The sequence below is a fragment of the Barbus barbus genome (assembly GCF_936440315.1).
Source record: "Barbus barbus genome assembly, chromosome: 48".
NCBI classification, from domain to species: Eukaryota; Metazoa; Chordata; class Actinopteri; order Cypriniformes; family Cyprinidae; genus Barbus; species Barbus barbus.
In genome coordinates this window covers 21362590-21384973 of record NC_136726.1, presented here as the reverse complement: position 1 = coordinate 21384973, position 22384 = coordinate 21362590, and the positions used below count along the sequence as shown (strand labels likewise).

The 22384-nt window shown below is 35.8% G+C and overlaps 1 protein-coding gene across 4 annotated transcripts in view; it reads left to right on the top strand.

The window, feature by feature from the left end:
* neo1b (neogenin 1b) overlaps positions 1 to 22384 on the top strand; it is a 125667-nt gene that overhangs the window by 45264 nt on the left and 58019 nt on the right. For all 4 annotated transcript variants that reach the window (XM_079412621.1, XM_079412619.1, XM_079412620.1 and 1 more), the window contains exons 3-4: positions 19888 to 20160; positions 21550 to 21700. In XM_079412621.1, the coding sequence (XP_079268747.1) occupies positions 19888 to 20160; positions 21550 to 21700 (424 nt within the window). The remainder of the gene's footprint in view (positions 1 to 19887; positions 20161 to 21549; positions 21701 to 22384) is intronic.

Here is a 22384-nt window from a genome sequence, read left to right as displayed (position 1 = left end):
TTTGATATGCAGAATTCTAAACTGGATCAACCAAAACTACATGTCATCTGGTTGACAGCTTGTACTTTTTTGACAAGTAAAAGGCTTGACAAGTATAACTGTAAAAATGTTCACCTTCAGATATATATTAGTGCTGTCAATCAATTAAAAAAATTAACTAATTAATCGCACATTTTTCTCAAATTAATCGCGATTAATACCACCTAACATTAAAGTTTTTAAATATACTTTTATATTGCAATAATTTCACATTAAATCTTCAAATGTACAAACAACAAAGACAGTATATTTTTAATATTTCTTTAATGGTGTCTTTTTTATGATTGAAGGCCAGCATCACTGATATCAATACTACTGATGTCTCTATAAAATAGTTTTTTCACCTGAATATTCAACCATTTACTATAGCCATTCAACATTACAGTATTTACATTTATTAGACTTAACTTCTAATTTAAGTGAACTTGAAACAATCTTCACATGAACCCATTATAATAAATGACATATTTACCTACCTGTGCCCTTCAGCAGAAATATACAGAAAATTAATACTTACCAAACACTGAATTCTAAATTAAATATAGATAAACCCCTTAAAGCTATAAAAGTTATTGATTTTCTCTTTTTTATTTTGTTCTTGGATTATTAGACATCACAGCTGGTTATTAGCTTATTTGCCTGCTATTGCTTTAAAAGCTGCTGCTGCTGAACGTGACGCGGATCTGATTTTCTCACAAATCTCTTTACCTTTTCTGACCCACTTTAGGTCTTGAAGGCTCTACTAATGAGCGGACGAGTTGAATCGGGTGTTTTAGATGAGGGAGACAGTGCTGGGGTGCCTCAGGACAGTTTTTAAAACCATTTCAGAGACATGTTCTTAAATGTGATGCATATATAACATATTGCATGCATGCACGCAGTTTTAAGGCAGCTTTAATCGCCTTTTCGGTAACTTCATGCCTTAACATAAGGCATAACTACGACATTGCATGCACATAGTTTGATATGAAATGATACAGGCTACAGCGCGCGCCGGCACCTTTGTGCGAGTGTTTGAAGAGCTACGAGAACAGTATCTTTTACGCGCTCGTTTGGCATTAGAGCGCGCGTCTGAAACGTCTCCCGTTTGATGTGGTCATAAAGACGTTCTGCATCTAAATAAATGATGCAATAAATGCAATCCTTCTCATGAAAAAGTAACAGAGGCAGCAGTTGTGAATGGGGTGGCCAACCCTAGCCCCACCCCTGCGTTAATTGCGTTAAATATTTTTTTATATGTCAGGCTTTACAGAGTTAATCCATATTTTAAAAATTCTAAAAGGTAATTTTTATAGGGTTATTCTAGTCTGAAGCTCAAACCTCATGCTCTCTGACCATCTGATGCACACATAAATAACAAGATGTTTCTCAAGACTCTGGATTTCTATCAAGTCCTTTGGGAGCGCATCATTCAGAGTGCTGATCTGAGATCAGTTTTCCTCTGCAGAACACGGGTCAGTGCGCTGTAGTCCAGCTTCACACTATGCTATGAATCTAACAGCAGGATTAGTGTGTGTTTGAACAGCAGGGTTTGATATCAGCCAAGCCTTCACAGTTTGCTCTGACTGGAGCCTCCGTTTCCTTTAAAGACGCCCAGCAGAGTTTTCTCACTATTTGCTAGTTTTACTTCTTGAGTAAACGCAGTTGTACTGAGAAATTCCAATGGGAAGAACCAGAATTAATAGAATATGTTTGTGTAGCATCCCAGAAGATGCTTTTAGAGCTCCGAAGTTGCTGTTTTATAGCTCTGGAGATTTAAATGGTTCGTGTAAGTATCAGCTTTGCCTCAGATGTTTCTCCTGAAGTTCCTTATATGAAAATAAAAGGCAAGTCAACAGTTGTCATACAGTAAGAGTGCAGGGATGTAGCTGTAAAATTATATATATAAGCTCAGATCTGTCAGTGTTTGAAGAATTCGATGAGAAATATTGGACTTTTGATTACAGACTTTAGCATCTGAACAAATCTTTTCTGGATTTTTAGAGGAGACACTTCAGTTTAACGGGAAAGCAGCAGATTTTAGCAGCATTATTGAATCTCATCGCTGTCTGTGAGAAATAATTGAGGTGTTTTTGTGATTTATTTTTAGTAGGGTAAATGGTGTGTGCTGTTGCTCTTTTTGTACCGTGTGTGAATCTAATTTACAGGCTATAAACTTCATATGATTCTGCAGTTCTGTGCCTTATTGATCTGTACTGTAGTGTAATGTATCGATCTGTGCGCATGCCGGCAGTTCTCTACCAGTGGAATCTGCAGACCTTAAACAGCTGTAAAACTCTGCAAACACGATAGAATAAGAAATGTTACAGGATTACAGTATGTTATTGTGCTGAGTACAGCAGTATTGATTAATGGAAGCTTCTGATTGGTTCTGTGTTCACTGGGGCTTTACTTGTGTTATCTTTGATTAATATTTAAATTTGTTTGATCTGAAACATTAAAGTGTGACAAACATGCAAAAAAATAAAAAATCAGGAAAATATCACACCACTGTATATAATTTATATATATATATATATATATATATATAAGAGAGAGAGAGACAGGTGTTATTTGTGTATAATTGAGATACTATTATAGTTTTTATTAACATTTTGAATCTGTTATTTCCATTTATATTTAAAAAAAAAAATGTAAATGTCTTTTTTTTCCCCCATTTGAGTTATTTTAGTACATCAAGTTAAACTAAACTAAAATGAGAGATTTAATGACATTTTATTTTATTTCAAATAACGAAAATGTTTTTTTTTATGACTTTAGTTTTTTTAATTTGTGTGTTTATCCTTTTTCCCCTCAAATATATTTTTACATTTTCATGTTAATCCAAACCTGTCATTTTTTCAAACTGCTTTTTCTTAATGCAAGTGAAGCTCCAAAATGGCAAAAAAAACTTAGTATCATTATTTACTTATAATCTTGCTCTGTATGGGTTTGAAGCAATATGAGGGTTGCTATTTATCCTTTTACGTTGCATGTACCATTACAAAGTTTTTCACTCAAAAAGTCACTGAAAAACAAATCTGACAGAAACAGGGAGTTTTACTTCAGGTTTTTGGAGGGAAATGTTCCTTCTGGTCTTTTAACTCCATATAAAGCATTGGACGTGTGTGTAGTTCACACGTTTGATAGTTCCTCACCTTTCCGCCTGTCTCTCTGGCCTTCAGGGAAAATTCATCCTAAAACACAAGCGTTCTCTCTTTAACTCTGTCTCTTCATTTCTCCAGTCGTCAGGTGCTTTCTCTGTGAAATCTCCGAGATCTTGCCTCTGAAGCTGTATCACGGGCTCCATGCTGCTGGCTTGGGATGAGGAATGACGATTTCAGGCTTTCAGAGCGAGAGAATTAGCATCAGTGCATTATACTACATTAAGACTCGGAAGAGCTTTTCTATTTCCTTTTGTGTTGGGGCTTTAATGCCTGTCAGTTGTGTGTTTGTGCTGTAGCTGTGCACAGCGAATGTGACCCCTGACAACAAGAACAAATTACTGGATTTTACAGTTTTCTGAAGAAAATGAGTGCTGCCTGACTGTGTGAAACTTACTGCTGTTTAATGCTGTGCTGGGTGGTTGCTAGGGGTAGCTTTAGGTGCTTTTTTATACATTTTAATGTTGTTGCTAGGGTGTTTTTAAGCATATTGCCATGCATTTGCAGGGTAATTTTTTTGATACGGTGTTCTGACATTTTATTGCATCACTATGCAGTTGCATAGTGTGTTGTGGGTGATTCTATGAGGTTTCGTACAGTCTAACCGATAATCTGGTCTGTAGATATGGCTCGGGTTCTTTCTTCAGTGTGCATCTGTGAGATTTTTTCTGGTGAAAAATTGTGGACGCATCCCCAGAAAGACACATGACTGAGGAATAATTAGTTATGCTTCAGGATTTCATATTCAGAGTTAGTGATCTTAATAAACCACTATATTTGGGTGTGAGTTGTACTAATGATGCTTAACTTGATGAAGCCTTATTAACCTATCAGCTCAACCCACAAAGATGCATTTGAATGATTTGAAGGGCTTTTGGAGGTAAGGCATTACTGTTCTTCTATTTTTCATAGGAAGCAACACTAATGCTGTAGCAGAGCACTAGAACACACACACACACACACACACACACAAGCATGTGTTTAAGTGCCTTGTCCGTGTTTTCAGATCTAGCTGGCGGTGCACGGCAAGGAGACTTGAGGAATCCCTGGGGTCGTTACACTGAAAGTTCAGGACAGCCTGTATGAGGAACACACACAGTATTTCAATTCAACGCTTTTCACAGTTCACAGGAGATCATTTAAAGCTAGAAGGCGCTCGTTCTGACAGTTTGCTAACATTTATTTCATATGTTAATGGCCGTTTCATTCAGTCATTCATTGCACCACTAAAAGGAGTGTGACAATCCAATGCCATCGGAGCATCTCTCAAAACGGTCTTTATCTTGTTTTTTTCATGAGTTTTCCTTTAAAAAACAGAACAATGACAGTCACTCCAGGTTCATGCTGCCAAAACAATCTATGAATATATACTAAACGGAGGTATTTTTATGCAAAAAGTCGAGCAGGTAAACTAGCTAAATAATAACAACATAATAATAATAATTATAATGAAGATTTTAATTAAATTGTACATTTATGCATTTACCAGACACTTTTATCCAAAATGACTTATATTTATAATAATAATTAGAATATTATTAAATAAAAAAAACTTATTATTAAAATGAAGTATGCATAATTTAATTTGAATGGATTTTATTATTTACATTTGTATTTATTTCATTAAATTTTATTATAATTATACTTTTAAATTGTTATTATTGTTATATATATTTTTATTATTATTTTATACAGTCATGGCCAAAAATATCGGCACCCTTGGGTAAATATGATCAAAGAAGGCTGTGAAAATTAATCTGCATTGTTAATCATTTTGATCTTTTATTTAAAAAATTCACAAAAATCTAACCTTTCATTGGATAATAAGAATTTAAAATGGGGGGAAATATCATTATGAAATAAATGTTTTTCTCTGATACACATTGGACACAATTAACGGCACCCTTTTATTCAATACTTTTTGAAACCTCCATTTGCCAGTTTAACAGCTCTAAATGTTCTCCTATAATACCTGATGAGGTTAGAGAACACCTGACAAGAGATCAGAGACCATTCCTTCATCCAGAATCACTCCAGATCCTTCAGATTCACAGCTCCATGACGGTGCTTCTTCTCTTCAGTTCACCTCACTCATCTTCTACAGGGTTCAGGTCAGAGGACTGGAATGGCCAGCAGAAGCTTGGTTTTGTGCTCAGTGACCCATTTTTGTGTTGTTTTTGAGGTTTATGTTTGGATTATTATCAATAAGTCAGTCACTTATTGATTTTTTTTATCTGTTGGTATTTGATAGAATCCATGATGCCATGTGTCTAAACAAGATGTCCAGGACCTCCAGCAGAAATATAGGCCCACAACATCACAAATACAGCAGTATATTTCATTAAACACATGGGGTACTTTTTATCCCTGTGTTCACCAAACCCATCTTGAGTGTTTGCTGCTAAAAAGCTCATTTTTTAGTTTCATCTGACCATAGAAGCCAGTCCCATTTGAAGTTCCAGTCGTGTCTGATAACTGAATATGCTGGAGTTTGTTTTTGGATTAGCTAGGATAATTTTTCTTGAAACCCTCCCAAACAACATGTGGTGATGTAGGTGCTGTTTAACAATTTTTTTTAGGTTTTTTAATCAAAAAGTTATCAAAAAGATATCAAATTTAATCAGTTACATTACTGTAATAAAGTAATTTAGTTACACTACTTATTACATTTTAAATAGGGTAACTTTAAATAGGGTAATCTGTAACCTGTTACATTTCCAAAGTAACCGTCCCAACACTGTGTGTGTGTGTGTGCGTGTGTGTCTATCTATATATATATAAAATATTTTCAGGGTTAAAATGTGACCTGGATGCTTTTTCCACTCCACATCGTAAAGACCTGGAGAGACACTTGCACCGTTTCTGCTGCGTTTGTGGAATAGCAACCATAAAATTAAACAAGACAGAAAAGCATTATGGGAGCTGATGGAGGCGCCCCGGGCCAGGCAGGAAGAGACTGAGCCGCTACTTTTGCTGACGATTTATGAAGTAAATTTTCTTTAAAGCCAGTTAGTCCAACTTACAGCTCCATGCCCCGAAAACTTCCCTAAAAACTACAGAAGGGCTGTTTCCTAAACGTAACCATTCTGTTGCGCTCTCCTAAACATGATTCCTTCGGTGGGGGTTGGAAAGTTGATTGTACACATCCGCAGGTGTTTGGTCTGGTGAATGACACATCAGTTTGATTATTTCTGCTGTTTGATGTAGAAGGAAGGCTTAGAGAGCAGAATATAACAAATAATTGAGCTGAGACTATTTGTGACTGGCCATTTAAGCATGGATCAAGATATATAGAAAATAAAGGAAAGGGTTGTCACTTAAAACCTGTTTGAATTACTTCTGTTGAACACAAAAGAAGCTGTTCTGAAGAATCTGGGGAAACAAACAGTTGCTGGTAGCCATTGTCTTCTATAGTAGAGGAAAAAAATACTATGGAAATCAATGGCTACCAGCAACTGTTCTTCAGAAAGGTGTCTTTTGTGTTCAACAGAGGAAAGAAACTCATACTGGTTTGGAATCAATTGAGACTGAGTAAATGATAAAATAATTTATTTTTGGGTGAACTATCCCTTTAATTATACAATTTAGTGTCATAATAAAAATATTTGACCGCACAATTCCACAATTGACATAGTCATGCAAAAACAAAAAAAAAGCCCACCTTTTGTGCAAAAGCGAATTACTGACACTAGGGCTGGACGATAACCTGTTGCTGGAGGGACTTATTGAAAATGCAAATTGATTCTCTGCCAGCAGGAGGCGCTTCTGGAGCGGCAGAAACAGCGGTTTCCCCGGTAACGGCTGAATACAAAGCAGCACTGCTCTCATGAATGCTACTTTATCAGTTATAATGAAAATGCCATCAAAACTTTCTCAAGACTGTCGGTTCCCTTCGAAGATCCATTCACTGGCGTTATATTTATATATTTCAGATTTTTCTTTGTCTTGGGGCTGTTAGGGAGTTTCGAGTTCAACAAGCCAAGAAACAATGAAGAAACATCTTGAGGCAGTTTCATACTCAGATACTGTGATCATCTTTGTCAGGCCATGAGAAATGTTTTCTCTTACTACATCGTGTGTCTCTTATTCACACACACACACACACACACACACACACACACACACACAGTGCAGCTCTAATGTATGCCCATATTTATCCTCCTCCCATAAAGTTCCTCTCTCTCTCCTTTCATTAAGTTCTACCGCTTCACATCAAAGTCTTGCAAACGCTCAGTAAGTCGCATCTGACTGCGCTCAACGTTTTACTGGGAATTCAATCAAACCTAACATTTCTCGTTTATGTGATTTCCGAGTGGACTCAAATTAGTCCTGAACGATCCAGGTTCCTCCACATCTTTCTGATGTGTATTTTTGGATGGTTTCTCTTCTTCTGTAAAAGCGAGCATCAGTTTGAGTGTATCTGCGTGTGGGTTTGTTTTCATGTGTGTCAAGCACACCTCTAGGATTCCTCAAACAGCGTCTCTGCGCTCAGGGGCCGTTTGTAGTCCTCAAGTTTTCCAGCGACCCGTCCCAGAAGCATATAGACTGTAGTCATAGATGGCATATTTAATTTAATGTGAAAAAGTCCATATCGTGGGATATATTGTTTTTTTTCCCCTAGAATATACAGAAAAGAAGGTTTGTAAATATATTGAACGGGCTTGTAATTAAATATTAAATATGCCGTCAACTCCAACTGAGGTGTTTTTCTTGTTTCTCTGACCTTTGAACTCTCCCGAGCTATTTAAATCGGCGTACTTGCTTTTGTTTTCACCTCCCACACAGGTACGAGAAGATTGAGGTCATAAATGAACACGGCTAATGTCATGAGGTTGTGAGGGACATCGATCGTTTCCTGATCGGTGGGATTTGACGGGTCCCTGATGCGTGATTGGTGCAGAAGCGTTATTCGTGGAGGTGTTTTTACCGAGCCCGTTCAGCTCAATAAACCTCTACTCCTTTAAAGCTGATTAAATGAGTTTGTCCTGATTGTTTATCGAGAACTATCGGTCTGGCTGCTGGAATTCCCATGGGTGTGTTGAGCTCACAACGATGTGCTCCAGAGGAGGGAGGCAAATTGAGTCAGAAACTCAGACGACTCGAGGTAATTGTGTTGCATAAAGTGTGCTGAACAGTTTGATGGTTTTAGATGCTCTCTAGTCTTAGATGAAGCACCTATAGATCCTAACTCTTATACTATAGCAGCCAAAATCTTGAATTGGCTGCTCGTGCACAACCGTCAGTCAATGATATATCTCCAACTTTTATTTTATTCAGAGCTTGTTTTTTTATTTTAAATGTTCATCTCTTTTATTTTATTTTGTATTTATTTAATCGTATTTTAATTTAATGTTTTATAATTTTTTTTTTTTTTAACGGCTTGGCATTTATTTCATTTTTTATTTCATAATCTTTATTTAATTTTGTATTTTGTTATTTTAATTCAATGAATTTTATTTTTTAAAATAAACAAAAAAAAACATTTCCACAATTTTTTTTTTAATAATTTATTTCATTTTATTTAATAATGTTCTTAGTTTATTTGTTATTTTCTATTTGTTATTTATGTATTTTGCATTTGATAGTTTTAACAATTTATCCATTTTATTATTATTAGTATTATTTATTTTTATTTTTAACAGCTTGGTTTTATTTCATTTGTATTTTAGAATCTTTTTAATGAATTTAAAAAAAAAAAAAGTTTCTTTTTAAATTCTTTTTTTTTTTTTTTTTTTTCATGTTATTTCATTTTATTTTAGAATCTCTTTTCTTTTATTTGTGACCCTGGACTACAAAAGCAGTCATAAGTAACACAGGTATATTTGTAGCAATAGCCAACAATACATTGTATGGCTCAAAATTATCAATTTTTCTTTTATGCCAAAAATCATTAGGATATTAAAGGAACACTCCACTTTTTTTGAAAATAGGCTCATTTTCCATTTTTCATTTTCTGGCGGTAGCACTTTTAGCTTAGTTTAGCATAGATCATTGAATCGGATTAGACCATTAGCATCTTGCTCAAAAAAGACCGATATGGCTAGGAACTCTACTCTCATTCCAGCGTAATAATCAAGGAACTTTGCTGCCGTACCATGGATGCAGCAGGCGCAATGATACGCAACGCCTGAAAGTAGTAATAACTAGTTGCCTAGCTGGGGACGGCTTTCAACTTTTCATTTTCCGTCAGTCTTAGTACAAGATGTAGCTACAGAATAGTCAAGTTTTAAATAGGAAAAATATCGAAACTCTTTGGTCATTTTTGAGCGAGATGCTAACGGTCTAATCCGATTCAATGATCTATGCTAAGCTAAAAGTGCTACCGCCAGACCCGGAGATCGGCTGAATGGATTCAAAAACGGTAAAACTCATCTGTTTAACTCTTGGGGACTTGGAAAATGAGCCTATTTCCAAAAAAAGTGGATTGTTCCTTTAAGTAAAGATCATATTCCATGAAGATATTTGATAAATTTCCTACCATAAATATATATTAAAACCTAATTTTTGATTAATAATATGCGTTGCTAAGGACTTTATTTGGACAACTTTAGACATTTTTAACATTTTATAAAAATATAAATATTTGGACAATATTTAGATTTTTCTGCACCCTCAGATTCCAGATTTTCAAATAGTTGTATCTCGACCAAATATTGTCCTATCATAACAAACCATACATCAATGGAGAGATTATTTATTCAGATGATGTATAAATCTCAATAAATAAAAAATTGACCCTTGTGACTGGTTTTGTGGTTCAGGGTCTTTTTTTTTTTATAATATTTTTTTTATATATTCTTAATTTTATTATTTTATTTTTGTGGGGTATTTGTTCATAAGGATAAATTCAGACTCAACATCCTCACCAGTCAGATTCTCCAGCAGCTCAATCATCAGTCATTTGTGAGGGGAATGACTGATCCTGAAACAGGAATACATTAACTTCCGGTTGAAGCAGACACATTTGACCTTTATCATTTGTGGTCTCTTCTCACCCCGCGTCTATCAGAGGCGAACACGTGCTCATGCCTGCTGCTCCAGCAGACCTCAGACTGCTCATCTCTACAGCGTTCTGAGTGACCTGTGTGCAGTCGTCTGGAGATGATCGCTGACCTTTTGTAAGATCTGGCCTGTCAGCAGCCTCCATCATGGAGTTTAATGATGACTGGATGATCTCTCCACCTCGTGTTCTCCATCGTCCTTGACTTCCTGCTGTGTCTCCACTTTAATGGGTTCACCTTCAGACCTGCAAGTATTATGCATGTTGGCGGTCTGGTTCTGGCCCGTCCTATTTAATTTGCTGTGGTGCTGAAAGCTGTTCTGTTTTATAGTTATATAAAACTTTATTTGTGTGTGTGTTTAAAATCATTTTTATTTTAGTCTTTCCTTTTTTTTTTTTTTTTTTTTTTTGTACCTTTAAGACTTTCTTTAATGACTTTTATATTGAGACATTTTTGCTTACTGACTTTCACCAAAGTAGCAGTATTACTGAATTATGGTCTGGCTGACCTGGACAGGGAGTTTTGCCGTTCAGAGTATGTCTAGCTAGTACAACAAACTGAAAGGTGAAAGAAAGTTCATTATGAAATGAAATGACCCTTTTGACGTCGTCTTTCTGCATTCATTAAGGTGCTGTGCTTTTCTAGACATGAACTCATCCTGAGTGCCTACAGCTACACCGTATTCTTCATCTGCTTTCAGCTAATGCATCTGGACCTTTTTAAAATGAACACCACTCTGCTTTCTGCATTAACAGCATTCACTGCTTTCCCCATTAACACTGGAAGAGAATTAATGCTGTGGTCGGCTCTGTGACTCCATTAACGCCTTCAGTAAACATAGCATATATGTCATTACTCTGCGGTCATTACGCAATCACTAAAATATTAAAGATTAACACAGCCACATAATGCCAGAGATCATCAGCTCACATGTCAAACTTTGCAGCTCACAGTTCATTTGCCTTAGGAGTTATTTATAGAAGGCCGTGGGTAATTTCACAAGCATATATTTACATCTTTTAACATTTCTGTCCTATTTTAGAGGAACGAGTTGCAGTAAGGCAGAATTGTTTTGTGCTCTGGTTTTAAGGTCTGCGTGTGTCCTTAAACGCAGAGCATCGGTGAGAGTTTTAAACCCGAGCTCTGATGGCGTACCGTAGTTCTTTTCACTCCTGGATAATAAGCCTGAATGTTAAAAGCAGAAAGAGAGCAATGTGAGGGAAGATGCTTTGAAACTGAACCATGCCAGGCTACTTATCATTTAAAGTAGGCAAACTATATTCACGCTCCTCTTCTTAAAAAAAAAGAAAAGAAAAGAAGTGTAGTACGCTATATATATTTGTAATCAGAGTGCCATTTTTCTGGGTCACAAACAATGATGAGTTATGAATGAATCAGTTCTCTGATTCAAGAGCATTTTGCTTCTTTAATTGATTCAGTGAGTTGTTCACAAACAGTAACTTGTTTAGTTTCTGAATAAATCATTGTTTTTTTTTTTTTTAGCAAATCAATTCACTGACTCGTTCACAGTCACATTTTTTTCATGAATTAATCAGTGTTTTTGAGCAAATAGAGTCCGTGAACAATTCAGTGACTTGTTCACTCCTTCAAGTTTTGTTCCTGAATAAATCATTGTTTTTTGAGCAAATTGGCTGAGTGAACAATTCAATGACTCCTTCACAAACACGTTCAGTTCCTGTGAATCAGTGTCTTTGATTCAGTGTTGTCACGGTATAAATGATGTTATTGTCGTGTAAATCAATGACTCACTTATAAAGACAGCTACAAACTGTCTTAATAAATCATTTAACTACTGCAGAATGGGTCTAAAAAATACAAATAAAAATGATAAAAAAAAATGTTTTATAGAACTAAATCATATATGAGCAGTATCACGCATGAGAAATTGCTGTATATCGGCATGGCTTTGATTCGGCCGTAGGTAATCACAGCGTGCCGATATATCTCACGTTACGAGTGTGATATTGCGTTTATACAACAGTTCGACGGCATGAGCGTGTAAATTAGGGCTGGACAATAATTCAATATCAATATGTATCGCGATATAATTAATAATTCATTATAAATAATAATAAATAATGAACTATAACGGTGATATGATTTTTAAACACATTTTCCGATATTTCGATATACAGTGTTTCCCATACATTTATTTATTTGTGGCGTTTCGTTGAATAAACATGAGCACTGCACGTTTCAAAATCAAAACGCGGCGCGGGTGATTTATATGAATGTATCTCTGAAGAGAACCGACTGTCTTCAGAATAGTTTTGATGGCATTTTCATTTTATCTGATAAAGTAGCGTTCATGAGCGGAGCTGCTTAGATTACAGCCATTACTGGGGAAACCGCTAGTTCTACCGCTCTCAAAGCGCCTCCTACTGGCAGACAATCAGACTGCATTTTCAGTAATAAGCCAGTCTCCGACGACATGTTTTCGTTGTTACTCAATTTATTTTATTTTTTCTGCAGCAACTCACTTGGAGTCAGTATAATTTTCTTTTTTTTGGGGGTGAAGACATTATAGAAAAACTTTTATTTATTTTTCTTGATTTCTGTTTTATATAGATGCTTCTGAACTTTCTATTCATCAAAGAAACCTGAAAAGATTCTTCTCCGCTGTTTTCAACATAATAAATATTTTTTGAGCAGTAAATCAGAATATTAGAATGATTTCTGAAGGATCATATGACTGGAGTAATGATGCTAAAAATTCAGCTTTGATCACAGGAATAACTTGCATTTTCAAATATTTTCATATAGGTAAAAATATTTCAAAATGTTACTGTTTTTGCTGTATTTTGGATCAAATAAATGCAGGCAGAAGAAAAATAAAAAATCTTACAGTTCAAAATCTTTTGACTGTTAATATTAATAAGGTGAGTCTGAGTATTTTTTCTTGGCATTCTTGGTATTTTTTTAGGCTTTTTTTAAGTGTTCATATCGATATCGGAATTATATCGTATCGACCGAAATTAAGAAATATATCGTGATATATGGATCTTTAGTTGCTTTATTAAAAACTTATTGTATTACTGTAATAAAAGCGGTGTATTATGGGTAGTTTGAGTATTATGTGAGAGAGACAGACTTGCATGCATCTGATACAGCATTCATTCTTCAGATCATATCTCAATCTCATATTCACCATTAGTTTGAAAGTCCGATAGGCTCGTACTATCCTTTCATCTGTTAAGGGTGATTTCTGATGACAGCGCAGCTCAGCGCATGTTGGCTGCGTACAAGCTGGTTTCGAAAATAAAAATAACTTCCTTGTTAAAAACTGCGCTTTAGTCATTTTTCAGTTTAAAAGTCTTTTCTGCTGACTCGTAAATGGCGGAACAATGAAACTAAAATCACCATTACGAACACACACACACCGTTTAACAATACTAAATACTACTATTTATATAAAATAGTATTCCTTGAATAATAATATTCAATCAATAACAACAGCCATCATAAAAGTTGATAGGCAATTCAGTCAAAAGTACAAAGGCAGCGCTCTGATACAGCATTAAAGTTACATAAACATGATGGAGATTTTGCCAAAACTATTTGCCCAAAACTAAATATATCTCATGTATCCACCACTATATATACATCAGAGCCAGCGGCAGATTCCAGAAGATCTTGCCGAGATGAAGCGCGCTTTATGAGCGCAGAACACCCGCTGGCGTCTCCAAAAACATCAATGCAAATTTTCAAATAGACGTTATCTTTATTAACAAACGGCAAATTTGAAGTACATACAAGTACATTTTCGCCTAAAAAACTACATTCTGTGACACAAAACAGTATTATTTTTTAAATTATAGTGGATTTGGGCGTCCGCCATGACACTCGCTGTGAGAAATACGGCAACTTCGGCAAGCGGAGTGATACAAACGGTGAAAATTCTGTTGGAATTCTATTGGACTCTAAAATCAGAAACACTCTTATCAGCCAATCAGATTCGAGGACCAGAAAGAACTGTTGTATAAATATATAGAACTCATTTATATATTAAATGTGGTATATATTTGTCCATTTGCCATGATGTAGAATGACTTTGAATATGTGAATCTAAGAAAGCGGAGCTACTGAATGTAGTTTAGTAGCATCAGTGTTTACTTAGTTACTCCAAATACAAAGAAACCAACATATTTGAGACGTTCTCCTCAGTCCCAGAGATGTAAATGAAAGCACACTGTGTTGAATCATTTTCGCACACGTGCTCCAGATGTTTGTGTTGCCATAGTGACAGCTGTCGCAGTGGCACAATCATTTATATTCAAGCGTTTCCTCCGCCAACAATGGCAGCTCCTCTTTGTTTCAGTGTTGAGGGCTCTCACTTCCTCTCCTCCTCTCCTGTGATTGATTTTACATTAGTGAAGCACACGTATCGATTTGAGCCGCTCGTTTGTCAGAGCGTTTCTGTCCTCGGACTCATTACGCTCCTGGAGTCTGTCTCTAACGCTTTTCACACCTTTCAGTGCCGTTTTAGCTTTAGGGCTTGAAAATATCTCTATTACTGCCGCGGTTATTGTTTCACATCTCTCGTGTGAAGTTTAGCATCTGACTGCATTACTAAGTCTCAAATTTACTCTTAAGATCAGAAATTCAAGAGAGCTTGAATGAAGGAAAATCCTGTCATTTCTCACCTTCATTTGTTCAGAGCTGCTATGTTCAACACAGTCAGTGCATATTGTGAAATTTACTCACAATTCCTGAGTGAAAATTGTTTCTACACAAAATTTAGAGCTGTGCGATTATTCAGATTACATTTTTGCAATGATATAACCAATTATGCAGCTGAGATTTACTATAGTATATATTGATTTACATGAGTATTGTTGTATGACTTCTGAAAAATTGGAATATAATACTTCTGGCATGTGAACTACTTTTATGCTGCTATTTTGTTCATTGAAGCTTCACAGCACTGGGTCACTTTTAAGTCAATTTTAATAATAAAAATAAGAAATCGGTACAAAATTATATATTTATATCAAATATAAATAAACATTTCATATATTATCTAAAAATCATAACGTTTTGGTCACCTTACAGATCATTCAAAACCTCCTTTTGTGTTGCTCAGAAGAAAGTAAGTCTGAAAATACTTTTTTTTTTTTTTTTAAATGTCAATTTTTAAAAAATATTTTTAGTTTATTATAGTAAAAATGGAATGGAAGTATTTTAGTTAATGAGAAATTCATGCAAAATTCTATATTTATATCAATTAAGTATAAAATGAATATATATTTTATATAATAAAACTTCTTCATTTACTTTTGTGTTGCCTGGAAGAAAGTAAGGTGAGTAAACACTGACATTTGCTCAACCATCAGAAAATGACATTTTCATTTTAAATGAACTGTTCCTTTATAAATATCACCCTGTTTCACATGTAAATCAGGAGTTGGGTCTTATTTGGACTCTTCCATCAAAAGACAAGCGTCTTGGCTGTTGCAGTACCGCCAGGCCAACTCCAACTGCACCTGCCGTCCGTCACACTGAGAGCTGTTTGTGTGGCGGCTCTGAGCCGCGTCGTGCATCTGAATGGGACCCTGTGTGGTCTCGGGAGTGTCCTGTTAGCGTATGCCCTGTTTACACTCCCCCCGTGAGCGCGTGTGAGGTCTCGTGTTGCTCTTGGAGCGCTCGGACACGCGGGGGAAGTGCAAGGGAACCAGAGGAGCAAATGTTTGTGGAGGGCAGATGAATGGAGGAGCTTTTTCTGTCTGTTTGCTCGGCGATGGAATGTGAGGAGGGGACTGAGATACAGAGGAGACCTCAATCCTCTCCAGCCCTTTGGAAAGAGGCTTTCTGGACATTTTTTTGAGGGTGATATCTAATGTGACAACATCTTAGTATTTCTCACATGTGCATGTGTCAGCTCTGGGAATCTGGTGATATATGGAGAGAGCTGAGGAGGTGTTCAATGTGTTCACTCTTAACTACATCTGTAGTTCCATGAAAAAACATCTATGGAATCTTTTCATTACACAAGATTCTTTAAAGTGGAAATGGTTTCTTGAGACTTCATATAGAAGCTAATTTCCATACATGGCAATAGTGACTCTTTATTTTGGATTTGTGAGATATAAACTCAAAATATGAGCTTTTTATCTCTCCATTCTGACTTTTCTCAGAATTATGAATTTCAATCTTGTAATTGCAAGCTATTAATTGTGAGATGAAATCTTAAACGTTGCAATTGTGAGAGACAATTTCACAGTTTTGAGAAAAAAATGTATATATATTGTGTTTATATCTTTATTATATATTTTTTTTGCTTAGAATTATGAATTTATATCTTGCAATTGCGAGTTAGGAAATATTCTGGATTTCTAAAAATAAGTCAGAATCGCAAGTTTGCAACTTGCAGTTGTTTGAAATAACCATGAAATTTGGAGAAAAAAAGTCAGAATTGTGAGAGATAAACTTGGAATTGCAAGAAAAAAAAATCAGAATTGCGAAATTTATTTCTTTGTTTGTTATGTATTTATTCCAGGGTGGATTTTAATCTTAATCAGTAGCATGTTTACCCACCACGCAATTGTGTGGGGCCCCGATTTCTATGCGATCGAACGTGATCGTGATTTCAACCGAGGGGGAACAACACAACCCATCACCCCCCAAGGAACGCTATCGTGGGGCCCCCTCCCGAAGATTTGCTTAGGGCCCCCCATAACGTAAACACGCCCCTGATCTTAATCCATATTAATCAGGTCCATTTTATTCTTAAATTGTAACATTTTTAAAATTAGATTAATTGTCCACTTTTCAATAAATGGTCATTTTTGGTTTAGTCCATAACAATAACATTTTAGTTGATGAGAAATTAATGCAAATTATTTATTTATATAAAATAAATGAATAAACGTTTTATATATTATCTAAAAAAACTGAAATAACATTGTAATGTTAATAAAAACAACATTGATTATACGTTGTGACAATGACTAAGATTTAATTATTTAAAAAATCTTATTTTCTAGATTTTGTTTTTGGTAAAAAAAATATATATATATTTACCCACTGTTATTTTTTTCCTCATAATATTTTCATCAGCAGTTTATTTAATTTAAAATCATTTCATTATCATCACAAAGGCATTTTTGTCATTATTATTAACAAAATAAAAATGAAATAAATTAAAAAAGCTCTGTATTAAAACTTTTCTGTCAATAATTTTGTTGAATAAATTAGCACTGGTTGCGGCAAAAATAATAAAAAATGTAAAAATGGTGTATCTCCGGTGTAGATAAATAGGTGACCTCATCTCATCTGCACTGAAATTGATATATCGCTCTTTCAGTAGCTGCTGTTAGTGCTGTGATGGGTTGTAAAGCTCACAGCGCTTAGAAAGTCCTTAAAAACACCAACTGTTCATTCATAACTCTGAGTGAAAGAACAGAACAGAATCACACGTTCCAGTGAGAGAAATATGAGCTGGCCTCAGAGCTGTTGTGTGAATGTCTGTCGCGTTTGTGTGTGTGTGTGTGTGTGTGTGTGTGTGTGTGGGGATGGATTTGTCTGCCTTCAGGCTGTAGATGGCTCCAAGCTGTGTTTAATGATTCTCCTCCGGTGTCTCTCTGTCACATCAGGGATGGATGCAGTGAGATCGGAGGCCAGATCGTTGCAGACATGCATGTGGACGGATCACACACGACATTATTTGCTGGAGCTGCACGCTTGCACAAACACACACTCACACACACTTGTCTTTGCTTTCTGTGTGGGCTGCAGGCAGATACACTGGCATCTTCACTCCTCCAGTGTGTGTGTGTGTGTGTGTCTTGTGTCTGTGGTATGCTGGGATTTTCATGTATTACTTCTCAAAATACCAGCAGGCTGACAGAGCGGCTGTTTGATGTTCTGTCGCTCAGCTTCTGTGTGTTTCAATGAATGAATGCACTAGAGGAACATGGGTACAAAACTAGCCAACACAATGCTAGAGTGTCATGCGTGTTGCTATGTGGTTGAAAGTTTTTTTGCACAGTGCTGAAATTTAATAGGTTTGAACAGCTGCCAACTTGTGTTTAGTAGAACTAGTGCCAGTTTAAGTAAATTAAGCAGTGTTACAGTTTGTGTATGTGTGCATATGAATGAATGCATGTGTGTATTGGTAGAGTTTGTCAGTGTGTGTTTATGATGGTTTTATCAGTGCAGACGGAGTATTAGTGTTTGTCTAATCTGAATGCATGTTTGCATATGTGAACTGTTTGAGTTTTTCTCTGACAGGCTCAGTAAAGTGTTTACAGTGGCTCCGTCTGCCAACAGCACATTGTTCTGTCCTTATTTGCCCAGCTTGAGTCCTGATGCAGTCACATCTTCACTGAAGGAGAACTGTCTGAGTGTTGTGTCTTCAGGCCTGTTGCGTCGGCACTCTGGGATTTTGTCTGCCGTTAAAAGCGATGTGTGTGTCTGTGAATCGGATTGTAGGCTCGGGCTAATTTACAGACCTGTTAGCAGACCTCTCTCTCTCACACACACACACACACACACACACACCACTCTAGTGCTTCTAGACCTCAAGTCCTACATCAGCCAGGACACATAAATAGCCCAGGAGAGCATTAGGATGTCAGAGACGCTCTGGGCTCTCATACATTCAGCTGTTAGAGAGTGCAGTCTGTACGGTGAATTATAAAGCTCTTCCACAAACTTCACGAACATCTTTGAACTTCTGCAGACTCGATAGTGTGAGATTAAAGACGAGAGAAATAACAATCTTTTTGGTGTTTGTGTGTAAGGATTCTCAGTGGTGTTTAAGATCTGTTTATTTGTGCTTCATCTTTTGAAGACGTTTCAAAGCAATTAATAGTGCAAAGAGTTTTATTTTTCCTTTTATATGAAATATTAAACATTTAGCACACTCTTGTGCTAAATGAGTGTTTGTTGATTAAATGAACAAGAATTTGGAAGTCTCTCCAATTTTTTTTTTTTAACTTTTATTATTATTTTATGTGTGTGTGTGTGTGTGTGTATTATACATTTTTTATCATTTAGAATTTTTTAAAATAAATAAGTGTTTAGAAAATGACCTACTAATATTTTTGAGTGTTTTTATTATTATTTAATATTGTGTTAAGATTTGATCGCAGTTTACTTTTATGTGTATATATATATATATATATATATATATATATATATATATATATATATTATATATTTATATATATATATCATTAACCTCATCTAATAAGCTTAAATCACTCAACAGTCAAGGGTCATTTAGTATATATTTCCTTTAAAACTGTTCTTTTATTTCTTCTTTGAGATGAATGTTAATTCGGGTCAGGGTTTGAATAAATTCTATTTAAATTAGCAAGTTGGCTTTTGAAGACAAATCCGTTTCTCTACATTGAAATGAGCCTCTTCGATTCATTAGTATGCATTAATTAGTGTATTAATAAAATGAGTGGAATATGATCGTGAACAAACCCTCTGCTGTGCTGTTCAAACATGCTTAATGGCTGCTTGTCTCCCAAGTTTATTTGCTAATTGGTTTGACAAGACCATTAGTGTTATTTACTTAATTTCTCCAGAGTTAGCAAAGCATCTAATCTCCATCTGTAGCTCCTCGGGGTTGGTTATTTGAATTGTTCTCGCTTAATTTCTTCATTCTGTCAGTGTAGAGATTAAATGAGCTTTACTGTAGGAGTGTAACGCAGCTGATCCGTTCGTTCTCGCAGGACTTCCGCGGTTCCTCAGTCAGCCGGAGGGTGTGTCGGTGCGCGCGGGCGGCACTGAGATGCTGAGCTGCGAGGTGACGGAAGAGCTCGTCCCGTTCACCCGCTGGGAGAGGGACGGTCGGGCCGTGGAGCTGGACGGCAGGGTCATACAGCTGCCCAGTGGAGCTCTGGTCATCAGCAACGCCTCCCATAGTGACTCCGGACTCTATCGCTGCACCATAGACGGCCTGGGACCGGCCAAAACCACAGAGGCAGAACTACAGGTGTCTGCAGGTACAGACAGAAACCGTGTGCTGTGATTGTAAATGCTTCAGAACTAAGTTATTTTATCAGATTAAAAAAAAAAAAAGTATATATATATGTGTGTGTATATGTGATGAAATACTTACATTTTTGCACAGCAGTCAGATTTCTGCATGTAACCACTTTTATCAGAACAATGAGTAGAAGTTTCTTGTATATAGTATTTACCTTGAAATTCATATAAGAAGTTGATTGCCCAATGGGGAATCTAAATATTAGATTATAGATATATTAACCTTTTTTTATATTATTATTATTTTTTAACTTTTTAAAATCTTATAACAATGAACATAATGGTAATAAAATACACTATTATTATTTATTGTTTTATTATTGATTTATAGAATTGTGATATTTTTGTAAAATATTCGCAAGATGACTATATATATATATATATATATATATATATATATATATATATATATATATATATATATATATATATATATATATATATATGGTGGCTAAAATTATTAGAACACTAGTTTTTTCAGCACAGAAAATAAATGGTTTTAAGTCAGTTATTTCATCTTTTTCTGTAGTGTGTCAGGAGGAAATATCCGTTTACATTTCCAAACATTCATTTTGCCATTAATTGTAATAATCCAGTGAGATTTTTGTCTGACAACAGCCATGCTCCACACAGAGATCTGATCTGATCATCATCCAGTCTGTCTGGAATAACATGAAGAAACAGAACAAACTGAGACAGACTAAATCCAGAAGAACTGCGGAGAACAACATCTCCAAAATGCTTCAAGAAACCTACCTGCAAAGCTACAGAACTGTTAAAAGTATTAGGCACTTGTGTAAAAATGCGGAAAATGAGGATGCTGTCAAAAAATAATGTCATAATAAATTTATTGCATAATACAAAAAAAGAAAGAAAAGAAAAGAAATGGGGTCTTTATCCCCCTCAAAATATAAAAAAATTAAATAAAATAAATAATGTCATAAACAGATTTTCGAATCAACATTTGGTGTGAGCATCCTCTGTGTTTAAAGCTACTTTTACCCTCGGTGCACTTGAGCAGAGGTTTTCAGGGAGCTTTCTTGAAGCATCTTGGAGACATAAAATGAAGTAGAATAAAATAAAATAAATTAATGTTCATGAGAATATTCTGTTTATGTTTATATAAATTAAATATATATTTATACACACTTATTATAACATTTTAAAGTTAATTAATATAAGTTAATTAGTTATTATACTATTATAATTATATTATTATTACTATACATTACATATATTATAAGTAAAATAATAATAATTAGACTTTTATTCATTGAATTGTGAGTTTACTGATATATTTTTATAGTCATATTTGTGCTGTTTTTGTACAATCACAATTTTTGCAGATTCGGGTGATGAAGAAAAACTGGAGACTCTCCAAGGCCCGGTTGCTGTGGCGAAGGTTGTCGGGGAGAGCGTGTTGTTGCCATGCGTCATGAAGGGATCCCCTGTGCCAGTGATTCGCTGGACACTTAACGACCGGCCGATTGACGAGAGGTAAGAGTATCAGAACTGTGTCTTTGCCCGAATCCATGAGAAAAAACACCAATAAATCATGTTGGCACAGAGAATCATACATTTTCCTGTCAAATTCTTGGCTGGATGCAAGAAATTTGTACAGGTATGAGATCAGAGCGCTTCGGTGGGACGGCAAACTCTCTCTTCCTCAGATCCACACTGGCAGCAGTCGCCCTTCCTCGGCATGGTTTGGCATACTAAAGCAAACTCGTAACAGATCAGTGCCACAGAGCACACAAAAAGAATCCATTCAGTTGCTCTTAATCGACTATTCAATGTCTGTCCAAATTCCTCAGCGTAAAATATCCGTATTATCCGGCGGAGGTAATTACTGACGCCTGTGTAAATGGATATTATAGAGCCGCGCGGCGTTCCCACGTGGCCATTGTGTCATTTTGCATGTGCATATTTATGATGCTTTTATCTGGAACGTGGCTTTGTCTAAAGTCACACTCGCCATTTACATGCCGTAAATTGCCTTACATAGTTTACCTGATAGCCGGTGTCCTCTCTCCCGCTCGCTTTTCCCGAGGACGGTTGGCTGTTGTCATGCGGTGGACATGAATAATGTAGAAAGGACTGGATTGTCACGGCATGTAAATGGGCTGTCAGGGCTATGGCGCTCTGTCATTCATTATTATGCCCTCTGTGCTGGTATATTTA